General features: G+C 38.0%; 1 protein-coding gene across 4 annotated transcripts in view; it reads right to left on the bottom strand.

Annotated features, from left to right (window-relative positions):
* Positions 1-14924, bottom strand: part of TMCC1 (transmembrane and coiled-coil domain family 1) — a 171780-nt gene that overhangs the window by 30640 nt on the left and 126216 nt on the right. Inside the window, exon 1 of one of the 4 annotated variants that reach the window (XM_040628419.1) lies at positions 7357-7476. The exons of the other annotated variants lie outside the window; for them this stretch is intronic. Within the exon in view, the coding sequence (XP_040484353.1) occupies positions 7357-7419 (63 nt within the window). The 5' untranslated portion in view covers positions 7420-7476. Of the gene's footprint in view, positions 1-7356; positions 7477-14924 lie in introns of those variants that run through there. 4 annotated transcript variants of the gene reach the window in all.

Below are 14924 nucleotides of genomic sequence, written 5' to 3'. Positions count from 1 at the left end.
CACACCTGTAATTTGTTCTTCTGATAATGGCATGCTGTTTCACACCTCCAGGCTTCCGTCCATATAGTCTAGGGCATGTTCTTTCCTTTTCTGGCTAACTTCAAGACCCAGTTCAGGTGTAACCTCCTCCAGGATATCTTTTCCTGACAATCTCCCTCTCCCAGCTGGATTAATGGCTTTCTTCATATTCCCATATAAACATACACCTCTCTCAAAGTCCTTATCACATTATGTTTAAATGATTGTTTGGGTGTCCTGCCTCTACTGACCTAAGTTCCTGAGGACAGGGATCAAGTCATATTCATCTTTGTACTCCAAGAAGCTAGCACAATGCTTTGTGCAGAGATACCCAGTAAATGTTTAATATAAATGCTCACTATCATCTCCTTAACATGATCCTTCTAGATCTCATATGTCATACAAGTGACTGAGCCTATGTTACTACAAATGGAATAAATGCCAGAATTTTTATAAGAAAAATAGCTTCCAACAGATGATACTCATCCCTCCAAGGCTGCTGAGGAAAAACCAACTGTGTTGAATATCAATTTAGATTATTAACATCCTATTTGGTCCACCCTGCTCCAACCCAACAGCAAAATATCCACTATAGGATCTAGGACTGCTACTCAGATTTGCTTTGTCACAGGAAGGCTGGTTTCCTGGCTTATGTCAAAGACATCACTGAGGAATAGCACTGCCAGGCCTGATGTTTGGACTTAATGGATTCATGTGAGCCTGGTCAGATGATTTATTGTCATTTTAACAAACCTTCGCAGAATGTCTCCCATGTACAGGGCCTATGTTTGGCACTGGAAGTACCAAAAAAAAAAAAAAAAAGCATTTAAGGAAAGCCTGCAATCATAGTAGTGATTGTATAAGTTGACAATAACATCCTGCTTTGCTACAGTTATTATGGTTAAGTGTTATTTTAGTAAGTACAGTTTCTTTGAGTTAGAAGGAAACTAAGAGATCATCCAGTTAAGAAAATTTATTTTATAGATGAGTAACAGATTGTAAGGGAAAGATCTCTCCCTCATATCTAAAAGAAAAAGTAAGTAACATACAGTGAAAGTAAGGACAGGTGCATTGTCCAACTTAACCGGGTTTCAAATATCAGTTCATGTAAGCCACTGGTTATAACCAGAAACTTCATGCCTGAATGTTAAAAATGTCACATGAGGACATACTGATTGCCGTTTGGAATAGATGATCCAAGTTTCCTTCTGAGATTATAACTTGTTAAAAAGAAATAGTGACGGGGTGCCTGGGTGGCTCAGTCTGTTAAAAGTCTGCCTTCGGCTCAGGTGATGATTTTAGGGTCCTGGGATGGAGCCCCACCTCAGGCTCCCTGCTTCTATGCTCTCTCTCTCTCTATGAAATAAATAATAAAGTCTTAAAAAAAAAAAAAGAAACAGTGACTTTGGCTATGGATTATTCAAAAATCATTCTCACACAACCTCAGAATGAAGAATGATTAGTCTGAAGCACACAAATTGGCTAATGCTAAATTTAGTATCTATTTTCTGAGCATGCTCCAACCAGCAAAAGAAGGTGACAAAGAAATGTTTCCACTGCTGAGGATTTAAAAATACACATAAAATCCACCTGTGGATTAGCCAATTTGTAAAATTTGCCGCCAGTGAGTTCCCCTCTACAAGGTAGTTCTCTACAAATACTTTTATGACACAAGTTTCCTTAAAACAAAAGATTTCTAAGCCTCAGCTTAATCCTATTTATTTCATCCAATTTTGATAAACTGCTAAAGCAATGAAAGAATTTGGAAAGTTTCATAGGGTCTGTGATAACCTGGCTATTCCCTGAACTTTTCAGGCTTGTTCGTAGCTTGAAGAATAGAGGCTCTAGGGAGGGCCTGTCCAAGCTATACATTCCCGATCCCACTTCAGGGCCTAAGTACTCTTCTTTCTCTTAAAATGGTCTTCAATACCATTTCTCTGTTGACAGCTTCAAAATGTATGCCTATAGCCCATATTTGGCTTAACTCTAGATCATATACTCAACTACCTACCTAATATTTTTTCTTGGATGTCTAACAGTCATTCTGAATTTACTATGTACAAAACTGAGTTCCTGATATCTCCCAAACCTGCTCTTCCTGCAGTCTTCCCCATCTCAGCTAATGGCTACACGTCATTGATCCACATGCTTAGATCCAAAGCCTTGGAGTCAACTTTAACTCCTCTTTCTCTTACATACTCTATCCAATTAACAACAACATTAATAATCAAGCTGCTAATACATATAGTAAAGTACTTATTATGTGCCAGCCAATGTTCTAAATCTTTTGTATGCTTAGTAAATCATATAATTTTTATATGACATACAAGATGGGTCTATTACTACATTTTATTGCTAAGAAAACCAAAGCATAAAGAATGTAAGTTGTTCAAGACCAACCATGAAGTAAAGAAGTGGCAAAGCCAATGTTTGAACCCAGACAGTCTGGTTACAGAGCCTATGTTGTTATCCTCTATGTAAATTACATTGCTCCAGCAAATGTTTTGGGCTCTAGTTGCTAAAGAGAAGCAGAATCTGACCACATCTCAATGAATCTCCACTACTGCCACTCTAGCATAAGCCACTATCAACCCTTGTCTGGACTACTGCAAAAGGCTCGTAACTATCACTGAAATAATATTTTTATCATCAATTATTTGTACAGCAGCTACAGTGATCCTTTAAAAATCTATCAGGTCACAACAGTCTTTTACACCTAAAACTTGCCAGGGGCTCCCTATCTGAGTCAGAGTAAAAGCCAAAGTCTTTACAATAGCCTGAATAACCATGATCTGGCACCGGTCAGGTCCACTACCTCCTGGCATCCGTTACCTCACTGACTGTATCTCGTAACTATTCATTCCTTTACTCCACTGCCACAAGCTACAAAGTCCTCGTTGCTGTTCCTGGAATATATCAGGCATGTACCTGTTTCAAGCCTTTTCCACTTAGTGTTCCTCCTGCCTGTAATGCTTTTCCTCAGATACCCACATGGCTTACTACATCATGACTACTTTGCTCTAGTGTAACCTTAATAGCATCTCTTAGGTGTCTCTGACATCCTGTATGGACCCAGTCCTTCCTGTCTTGGCCATTTTTTTTCACAGGTGATGTAAGATTTCAGCTTTTCTGATAAATTACAAATAAAGTAAAAGTATATAATGAAAACGACTAGTTCAGGGATTTGCATATGAAAGGAAGAACATTTCTCTAATGTATCTAGGTAGGTGCAGGGTAAAATGTAGGGACAGTCTAGAGAAAATCAGGAGTACACAGATGGTGGAAGGATATGGTGCTAGATATTAAAGAAGCAGATTGTACAAAAGATTGAGTTTCTACTATTTAATTCATTTTGTAATTATCCTTTGTTTTCCTTATGTAAAGCACTGAAAAAAGGTGAATCCCTGCTCTCAAAAAACACATGGTCTAGTCAGTCAGATGTGAAAATGTTCAACTGAAATACAGGTCTGATTAAGTAAATGATATAGTATATATGAAGGTAAAGTACTTGAACACAGAAAGGAGCCACGTATTCAGAAGAAGGGAAAGGGAACAGAGGAAGCTTTTTGGAGGAGTTAAAAAAAAAGAAAAAGAAAAGAAAAGAAATGAGCCTTGAAGAAAGAAGTTTTTGATAAAAAGAGAAGTGGGAGGGGCGCCTCGGTGGCACAGCGGTTAAGCGCCTGCCTTCGGCTCAGGGCGTGATCCCGGCGTTATGGGATCGAGCCCCATATCAGGCTCTTCCGCTATGAGCCTGCTTCTTCCTCTCCCACTCCCCCTGCTTGTGTTCCCTCTCTCGCTGGCTGTCTCTATCTCTGTCGAATAAATAAATAAAATCTTTAAAAAAAAAAAAAAAAAAAAAAAGAGAGAAGTGGGAAGGAAGGGCATTTTAGGATGACAACCCAGTCTGAGCAAAAGCCCATAAAAAGGAAATGTAACAGCTTTTTAAAGATAATTGAACGGGGGAGCCTGGGTGGCTCAGTCAGTTAAGCATCTGCCTTTGGCTCAGGTCATGATCCCAGGGTCCTGTGATCAAGCCCCCTGTCGGGCTCTCTGCCAGTGGGGAGCCTGCTTCTCCTTCTCCCTCTCCCTCTGCCTGCTGCTCCCCTGCTTGTGTGCTCTCTCTCGCTCTGTCAAATAAATAAATAAAATCTTTAAAAAAGATAATTAAATGGTTCATGAAGCTATAAAAATAGGGCTCTGGTGGGAGATGAGCTCCCAAAGTAGGTCTAAACCACTGTTTTACACTTTATTCTAAGGATATTTCTAAGGGCTCCTCAATGGTAATAGCTGTATAATCTCCTTTGGAATCTAGACTTACAGATCCAAAAGCTATTTGACTATACCAAAACCTACATTTCCAAAACCAAACACCATGATTCTCTTGTAAACCTGGTTTTCTTACTGTGTTCTCTATCTCAGGAAAAACATCACTATTCATCAGGTTACTGAACAAGCCAAAGCCAAAACCAAACCAAACCAAACCAAAGCCCAGGAATAATTCTTGACATCTTCTGCCTTTTACCCTTTTCAATTCAACACCAAGTCCTATCTATTTTACTTTCCAAATTTCCATCAAATTATAATACTCTCCCATCTATCTCTACTGCCACCACCTTAGGACAAACTCTTGTCTTCTCTCTCCCGGAACACTGACTGATCTACCTGCATTCAATTAAGCTTTCAGTTAAGCTGGAGAATTTTTTTTTTTTTTTTTTAAAGAAGTTCTGGGGCACCTGGCTGGGTTAGTCAGTAGAGCACGCTCTTGATCTTGGGGTGGTGAGTTTAAGCACCATGCTGGGCATAGAGTTTACTTTAAAAAAAAAAAAGAAAGAAAAAGGAAAAAAGTTTCTTGTTTGTTTGTTTGTTTTTTTTTTTTAAGATTTTTATCCATTTATTAGGGAGACAGAGAGTATAAGCAGGGGGAACGGCAGGGAGAGGGAGAAGCAGGCTTCTGCATTAGCAGAGAGCCCAAAACGGGGCCTGATCCCAGGACCCTGGGATCATGAGCTGAGCCAAAGACAGACGCTTAACCGACTGAGCCACCCAGGCGCCCCGGAAAAAAAGAAGTCCTAAACGACCCAATGTTTAAAGTCTTTTAGTAGCTTCCCACAATTACAATAAAGAACAAGTACCTGAATATGGTCTATCAAGTCAGTCCTATGTGATTAGGCCCTGGATCTATTTCTCTAGTTTCATCTTACTGCATACTTCCCCTACTCCAATCGAACTCGCCTTTTTCAACCTCTGCTGCTCTTCCTTTCTTCTCACAACAGGACCTTTGTACATACAATACTGCCTACTTATCCCTTCTTCAACTTTCAGCCAGACACTTTGCTAGGTGTTTGGTATATACTGATGAACAAAACAAGGTATCTCTGCTTTCACGAGGCTTAATGGCTGAGTGGAGAAAAGTGGTAGAGATGGAAGAACCAGTAATCAAATAATATAAATTGTGAGAAGTACTACAAAGGAAAAAAAAAAAAAAAAACGGGGCTGTGAGAAAAGAAATAATGTAAGGGGGGAAACCTACTTTAGATTGGGAGGTCAGAAGAATTCTTTAAACAAGGGCATTTGAACTGAGGTCTCAAAGATAGAAAAAAAAGTTACTTTAACTAGGACATAAATGAGGAAGGTATTATTACTGTGAATTTCATGTGCCAAGAGAATACAGAATTTAGCATCTCATCAAAATCAAGATGAAAATACAGAGTTAAAGCAATTCCAAAAAAGAAAAAAAGAAAAAGGATTTGTCCATTCACTTCTTAGAATTCACCTGGTAAATAAGTTGAGACTACATTACCAAAAAGCCTTAAGGAAGGAGAAGGATGCTGAGATAAGAAAAGATCAGTAAACAGGAAGGGGCCCACCTGCCCAGTAACCTCACAGAGTATATGGATAACTGTATTTACAAGGCTTATATAACCAATGAGTCAGCAAAAAGTCACATGTCAATGGGTCTCTTCTGTGCCCACTCTAAGCAGCTAGGAAACTTGGCTCTCTCTACTGGTTGAGAAGAGGGGCCCAAGAAAAAGATCTCAGGTTAGACTACAAAAACAATCAACATATCTTCCAGCAATACTTGCGTCAGTTAGGATGAGGAAAAGTAAACCTTCAGGCTTGGAAAAACCTAAGATACAGGGCCCAACTTAAAGTAGATTAGAACAAAGTGATTCCAGTAGGATTTCATAGATCTAATGCAACCCATTTCTTTAACTTGTCATAAAATGCTTGTTACAGATTCCAAAATCAAGACCCCCAAAATCTGCTGAAAACCTTGATTTTAAAGAGAAAATGCCTTCATTTTCTTGAGGTCCATAAATATTTCAGGATCACTTTCTACACTATTTTTTCTCTAATAAAAGCTAATGTGTATTAACGATAACAGAAAAAGTTTTCATAATGACAGAACTGGGTCTGGCAAAGAAAAACATACAAAATAGAACATAAAGGGATAAAATCACTGTACAGGCAAAGAGATACAGCACTAACAACCACTTGATATTGAACAGCAATGATAATGAACCTAAGACAAACACCCACCAACGCACGGCTATGAAAATAGCAGACTCCTCATCTTGCCTTCCTCCACCTCCATACTTATGTTCTCAGCCTATTACTGTTCCAGTGGCAACAACTCAATATGAGCAGGGAGCTTTTATTTTTTCTTTTCCACTTTCAACCATAGGGAAAGCTGGGGGGAAAAGCGTGCGGGGGGTGGTGGTGGTGGAATTATAACTGTTCAAAGAAAAGAAAGGATATCTGTTAGTCAGCATTCTTTGCTCTGGAAATTCCTGGTTTCTGTCTGTTCATGGACATCTGAGAAAACTTGATGATTATCTCTGAAGGTCACAACTGAATGATCAAAAATGTTTTCCTTTTTGGCTCCTTGGGTCATCCCTCTCTATCAAATATGATTCTGCAAAATGTTTGTTATTGCTAAGAGGCAATTCTATGCAGCTGATATAGAAAAGTAAAAATAATAGTTAAAAAATCCAAGACTCCCTCCCCCTGCCAAAACACAAGCAATACATTTATCTTACCAAAACCCCCTGTCAGGCAGTCTGCTGATTTTGCTTGCCACAAAGCTCATCCTTCATTTGCGTACTGCCAGAGCAAGCTTGGATAGTGAAAACAAATCACCACCTCTCTTGACTATGTGCTCTTTCCATTTGTCCCAGCTTCCAAACTGCAGAGGAGCTGTGGCATAGTCTGTCACGGCTGCACATACTTGGTTTCCGAGAATAACGCTGTAAATGAGGACAGCTACCACTGGGAATGCATTCCCCCACCAAAGAGCCAGCCGAAATGAAGCTTCTAGTGGATCCCTGGGCTTCTCACCTTCACAGCCTCAGAGAAGTGCCTTTCACAGAACAGGCAGGTACAGCCGCACCACATCAACATTCCCGCATAGCCAATCCTCCGCAGTGCCCACCTCTGCCTATGTATAGTTCCGGTTCTGTCTCGTACATCAACTCTTAGAGCTTTCTACATCTGGGAGCCTGGGAGGACTCTGTGCTGAATAAACAGAATGCTTCTGCCAAACAAGCATCTCGCGCGTGTGTGTGTGTGCGTGTGTGTGTGTGTGTGTGGTTTGCTAGAGCTGCTAATGCAAATGAATAGTTTTACTCTGAGAATGGAGATCACAGACAGTATCTGCCTCTCTTCTGGAGCTGTGAGCATCTTTTATAAAAAAAACAAAAGCATCAAATTGGTTGAATTTAAAGTTACAGGGCATTAATTCACCATTCACATCTGTCTTTTAGTTTAAAACCAGGTAAGGTTTAGAGAATAGCTTAAAGAAGGTTAAAAACATTCTAAATAAATGTTTAGGTAGCCTGGTTCAATAAATACAAAGAAAAAACAATCTACCCATGTTTAGATAAAGGACTAAAAGATTGCTGAAACAAATTCTATGCTTTCCTTACTTTTCTTATTTCCTTGTTTTCTTATTTTTCATTTTAGGTTCACAAAATAATTTAAATGGAAACTGGGCAAGAAAAAACTGAGCATGAGATGCTAAAGTCTTGATGAAAGGAAAAAACACTTCTGAATGTAAAGCACTGGGGTTGTCTGAAGTCTACAAAAACACTACAATCTTAAGCCCAGGCTCAGCTCCTGCATCATATACTATTTACTGAATACCCATGATACGGCATGAAAGAACTAAACATCTTAAAGAGATTGTTCCTGCACTGAAAAAGTCACTTTGGGATTTAGACAAACTATCAAATCTGAGCTTTATTTCTTCATTTGTAAAAGCAGTTCTGTGGAATGTGCACAGGAAGAATTTTAGGGATTGTAAAATATAGTGTAGTATGTACAATGTATAATATGTAGAACTATTTCTCTGAGGTTAATACACAGAAAGGAATCAGACAAGAAGACAATCTGATAGAGTTCAGTGCCTAAAGCTGTGATTATTTCTGTACTTCTACTTTAGTATGGGGCTGGAAGCTCAGACCAGCACAGTACTAAGGTCTTTCCATCAGCATTCACCAGCTTCATGTGGCTTCCTTCATCTAAATCAGATGAAGCCCTCTGAATGAAATCCTAACCACCTTAAATGAATTTGAAGGAAATTCTGGGTTGAAACCATGGCTCCAGAAATTCCTCTTCTATCTCCAGACACACAGAATTCTGACCTTGACTCTCCAGAACAAATTAATAAAGAATTTAATAACTAATACATATTTTGTCTTTGCTTAAAAATTAGGTTGCAAGGTTTCAACAGAGTAAATATTTGTTTCTACAAAAACAGAAAAACCAATCCTACACAGCTAGCATCAACACCAGCGAATGTTTGCTTAATTCTGTTTATTACCATTTTTAATATATCTTCTTCTAAGACAATCATATCCATTATAGAAAACTTTAAAAACACCAGTGGGCATAAAAGAAAGCAAAAATTATTTGTAATCTCACCATTCAGAGAAAACCAAACCAAACGCTGACATAAGGCTCTTCTATCCTCATTTCCTACCCTTGGGAGGGAGGGAGGGAGGGATTTACTTGTTTGTTTGTTTGTTTGTTTGACAGAGAGAGAGAGAGAGAGAGAGAGCGCGCGCGTGCGCGAGTGTGAGTGGGGGTTGGGCAGGTGAGAAGCAGAGGGGGAGGGGCAAGCAGACTCCACGCTGAGCACAGAACTCAACACTGAACTCAATCCCATGACCCTGAGATTGTGACCTGAGCCAAAATTAAGAAAGAGTGAGATGCTCATCATCATGGAGCCCAATGCAGGGCTCGATCCCATGACCCTGAGATCATGACTTAAGCCAAAATCAAGAGTCGGACATTCAACCGAATGAGCTACCTAGGCGCCTCTAATATGCTTGTGTGACAGATAATTTATTATTCATGCCCTCTACCCAGGTTTCTCCCTGAAATACAAGTTAAAATTGATAGAGGTGATTGGAACTATACTAGGAGCAATACTGATAGAGAAATACTAGTCCTTTTGTTTTTCTAGGAGAAAGAACATTTTTGTCCCAAAGTAAAGTAGGCAGTCTGTTCCAGAATTTGAAAAAAGGACAAATCTTAGAAAGTGACTTTGATTTGCCTTGGTTTATACTACTGGGATCTGAAAGGAAGCCATGAAATATGTTCAAATTTTGGCAATATGTGATCAGTTTTGATGAGCTTACTTCCTTGGCTTATAGGTTAATGCCTTCATCTTACAACATGAAGATTATTTTTTATCCTCTGTGTAATTTTACTTGATAGCAGAGTAACTTTCTGGCTTTATGTTTGCTTTATTATGTTCTTAACGAATAAAAAAGAAAACAATCCAAAAAGAAAAAAAGTTCTTAACTGATGAAAGAGCTATAAGATTCTTTACAATTGAATCCCCCTAATGTTTATTATAATGTTTTATTGTCATTTTGACCAAATAACCAAGTATCATTTCTCACCATGATCCTGTCTTAATCAAGGATTCAAATCTCCTTTGCTGACTCTTTTGATTTTTCTTTCCCGAAGCTGGATCCAAAACACAGAAAAATAAAACTTTTAGAATAACTTTTATACCGGGTGCCTTGGTGGGTCAGTCAGGTCAGTTAAGCATCTGCCTTCAGCTCAGGTCATGAGACCCCAGGGTCCTGGGATGGAGTTCCGAGTTCCACATCAGGCTCCCTGCTCAGCAGAGAGTTTGCTTCTCCCTCTGCCCCTCACCCCTATTCCTGCTCGCATGCGTGCGCGCTCGCTCTCTCTCAAAAAAATAAAATCTTAAGAAAAAAAAAAAGAATAACTTTTATATCTAAAACTATCTTTTAAAGTCTCCCGGAAAGGACTGTATAAGGTACTCTATAAACTACTGCTACTCCAAAGAACAAGACTCTAAGGAACATGCTTCTGAGCTGGTATCACTTAAAATGACTTTCAGACTATACCCCTAAACGGGATCAGGATGTCTAGGATGCTTTTCAGTCCAGAAGCAGATGTTTCATGAAAATAGACTGTTGACCCAAGTTCTATCTGAACAAGAACTAACTACACAGCACTGAGTGAAATGACAGAGGGAAATTTTATTGTGGTTATTTGTGTAGAATATTGTTGATGTTACCTTTATATTCTATTTTTTGTGGTTATACGAGGAAGTTCTTCCACTTTTTCCTTAAACTATTTCCAAGCCACATTTTAGATTTTGTTTTTGTGATTTGAAATAAAATATTAAGTGGTATCTGATTTCACTGAATCCTCAGCATTCACGAACTTACTGAGTTTTCCTTAACTTTTTATGGCAAAACAGTTATTTTGTATAGGATTGATAACACTCCCATCTCCTTTTTATCAGACTATAATTGGATTTTATAACCATATGTACCTGTAATGTTATATCTGAGAATGATTTTTATTTAATCAGACACGAAAAACCACATTAAGGAACCATAGTTAACTTCATATATGGCGCCAATGCTTCCCAAAAAGCCCCCCCAGGAAAACTGACCTGATACTTGGTTACAGGGTCCCCTGACTTACAGGTGGCGAGAAGGCTCACTTACTTTCGCACTGCAAGCCTTAGAGCAAATGTTGGGATATTTGATAATAACTCACCGAAATTTATCAGCAAAGCAGGTGAAATCTAGTGAGAGAGTTTCTTAGGCATGGTTTCCTAAGCTTGGGATAGTAAAGTAAAAAAGGTGTTTGAAAGTCCAATCAAAGATTCTTTTTGAAAGCTTCTATACATAATTTTGTGGCTCAAAACTAACAGCTCTGGATTTGTAAAGAAAATTTAAGGATGTCTGTATGACTTTAGCTCTTATTGTACCTGAGTAAATAGGACAAAAGTAACGAGACCATTTTGTGACCAAGAGCAGTCTTTGAAAATTATTTATGACAGATCACAAGAGAGATGAAAAACCAGGAGCAAAAACTGTGAAAGACTAAAATGATAAAGGTGTCCTTTCAAGGGAATGCCCACTGCTGTCCATTGGATCCTTTGGTGTTATGTGATTGTAAAAGTCTTCAGCTTTGACTTTGGCTAGGCTATTCTGCAACTCATAGAAATGGAAATTACCCTGTGGATGATGTTGGTGATGCAATGCAAATGAATTCTGTCTGGTAGAGAATATAAATTTCCTGATTTCCTTAGTCCAACTCTCATTTGGAGCAATCTTAACACCCTATCAGTTCCTAATAATTGGTTAATTAATGAGTTAAAAAAAATCTTTGACACATGATCATTTTGTATGAGAGTCATAATTTTACCTTTAAAAATAACCTTTAACATTTGGGTCTTTACTTTTTATTTCTCAAAGCATCTAATTAAAAAGCAATTGTTTAGCTGGAGTTAACAAGCTACAGACTTCTGCCAATTTTTATAAGGCTCTTCCAAAAGAGTTAAGAACTATTTTTACATTTTTAAAGAGTTGTAAAGAATGACAACAACAACAAAAAACATGTAACAGAGAGCAACTGTGGCCCTCAAATCCTGAAATATTTATTATACAGCCCTTTACAATAAAAAATTTGTCAATCTTTGCTTTAGATAAAAATTATAGCATGTCAATTGGCATAGACATTTTAACATGAGTGACCAACTAGACAATATACAAGAGACTGAGGATTAAGTCAGCATTTTAGCAGCAAAGTTACGTTAGGACCCAGACTGAGAAAATAGACTCCTTAACTAAAATACTATCCAAAGATGTATCAGGCATACTGTATATGAAGAAACTGTTTAATGCTATTTTTTCATTATTTTTCAGACTTCCCAATACTAATTAAACTTTGCTTGAATATGCCCTTGAAGAGAAACAAAACTAAACAAGTTTCATTAGAATGCAATCGATGCAATAAATTTTCATACTGCTGAATAAATACAATATAATTATATTGACATTAAGAGATAAAAAAATAATGTGCTAAATTCAGAATTTACTGACAAAAAATATTTTTCCCTCAATAATACAAACCTAAGACAGAATTTTTTTTGTGTTCAACACTGTTGAGTACTGGGGGGATGTTGAAAATTTCTTAGGGAATTAGTATGGGGGGGGGATGCTGAAAATTTCATAGGGAAACAGATTTTATCCTTCCAAAATTCCTGGGGAAAAGATATCTTCAAAAAACCTCTTTATTGTGCAACATTTCAAACATACATAAAAGCGAGGAAAATGAATCTTGTGCGCTCTTCACCCAGCTTCAATTATTAACTCATGGTCTGCACTTCTCCCTCCCCTGCAATTATTTGGAAGCAAATCCTAGACAAAAGATGTTCTTTATAAAAACCAAGGCTAATTCCAGAGACTTTCCTATATTATTAAACCCTATCTCAGCTGTCAGAACTCGTGAATATACTACTTTATTTTTTGGATAAAATGCCTAATGTCCTTCTTCTCTTTTATGTGTCACTATATTTTATTCTTTTTTTTTTTTTTTAGATTTTATTTATTTATTCAACAGAGATAGAGACAGCCAGCGAGAGAGGGAACACAAGCAGGGGGAGTGGGAGAGGAAGAAGCAGGCTCATAGCGGAGGAGCCTGATGTGGGGCTCGATCCCATAACGCCGGGATCACGCCCTGAGCCGAAGGCAGACGCTTAACCGCTGTGCCACCCAGGCGCCCCTATTCTTGAAGGATCTACTGGGGCATAATATCCAAAGACCACGAACCTTGTTCTGTTCCTAGACTGACCTTCTTGATGTTGATGCCTAATGACTGGTTAAGTTTTTCCCAAAGTGGCAAAAGATGGGGAAAGTAAAGTTGAGCCAAAGAAGAAGAACACTAAATCTAATAAATCAATTACTATCTATAGTCATAGATGGCAGAGAATAGATTTGCAAGCAAGACTGTGAAGTTAAGGGCTGCCTGGGTGGCTCAGGTCATGATCCCAGGGTCCTGGGATCGAGTCCCATAAAAAAAAAAAAAAAAAAAAGACTGTGAAGTTAAAATGTGTCACACATCAGTTAGGCTGTGCATTTCTCAAGGAGTCTCTTCTGCCTTCTTCCACCAGGCAACCAGTCCAGCTAACATTAACCTCCCAATGGGATTCAGTAAGGTAGGTTTTCTTTAACTCCAGCAGCTCTCCTTGTATAAAAGCAAACCCCCATATCTAGCTAGTGGCTGGAGGAGCAACAAATGACAAAGTAAGGAACTGGTAAGGTGTTTAAAATCTCTTGAGATTAGTATGGTCATATGAACTTTTAAATTAGGCAAATACTTTCTTTTACTGCTTAGAATGAATTAGTTCAGAAAGGAAAGCAAGAGAAGCTTTTGTTTAATGTCAAAGCCAATATCAGAATTATGAGGTTTTAGGAAGGAAGAATATAAGCACTGACCTTCTCTAGAAACTAACTAAATTACGCTACCCGAGACACTTAACTTAAAAAGGACAATAAGCAGTGAAGGTTGCTTATTTAGGCTCTGCCTACCTCAAAGGAATCACGTACCACAATGTCATCTACCACAGCCTCAAAGGTGCTGTGGAGAGCGGTTTCACAACTGCAAAGCATCATAAAGCCCTGATAGGAATACAATCCCCTTACTCAAGGAAGGGCCAGGTAATCTTCCTGTATTGCCTGTAAAGCAACTGCATAATCATACAAAAATTTATTTCATAAAATGAAATGGTATAATATTGTTTATGTCATGAGACATAGTATAGAATAGTGGTCTCCAACCTGAGGTCCATGAAAGGGTCAAATTGTTTTGAGGACTTCTAGAGGCCCAATGGAAAGTGTAAGTCACCCATAATAAAGTTGTATTGGCAGATTAAAGTGAGAAATATTTAATTTTGACTGGGATTATGACTACTCCAGGTAATGCCAATGTACCAGTGCTATTCAGAAATGGTGACTGGAAAAAAAAAGAAGAAGAAGAAAAGATATGATTGGGTCTTAGCCCTTGATTACTTTTTTTTTGAAAGGAAAATAATATATGGTGTTTGTGAACAAATATTTTCAAAATAGCAGGCTCATGAGGAAAAAAATATAAAGAGTCTTTGGTGGAACCAGGTTGATTTTAGTTGCTAACCTTCAATGTTAAAAAAAAAACAACAACCCAAAGCACAAACAAAACAAAACAACAACAAAACAAAAAACTCAGAAATTTTAAAATATAAAGTAAAATGTTAGAATATGCTCAAGCATATTCTCTGTCTGTAAAACTACCACCTGGAGGCAATTATAGATAATGCTGTATTGTTTTAGAAAACGCTTTTCACCACAGTGAAGAGCTGTTTTCTAGCTATCCTCCATGAATGTCAGAGTTACATAAGCCATCTCTTGAAAATCCTTACTTGATCTATTTTATACTTTCCAAATCCCAGGTGAACAACAGACCATACTGAAGTTCTAAGGAATAAAAAATAAAGCACATTTTCCACATTCTCAGAAAATATGAAAATTGCTAAAAATGAAAAATGGCATTCAATTGGCTATTTCAAGTCCATGTAAGGAGAACAAGATTTT

Source organism: Ursus maritimus, unplaced genomic scaffold, assembly GCF_017311325.1.
Source record: "Ursus maritimus isolate PB19 unplaced genomic scaffold, ASM1731132v1 scaffold_14, whole genome shotgun sequence".
Lineage (NCBI taxonomy): Eukaryota > Metazoa > Chordata > Mammalia > Carnivora > Ursidae > Ursus > Ursus maritimus.
The sequence above is the reverse complement of the archived record's forward strand: the minus strand, read 5'-3'. Positions and strand labels throughout refer to the sequence as shown.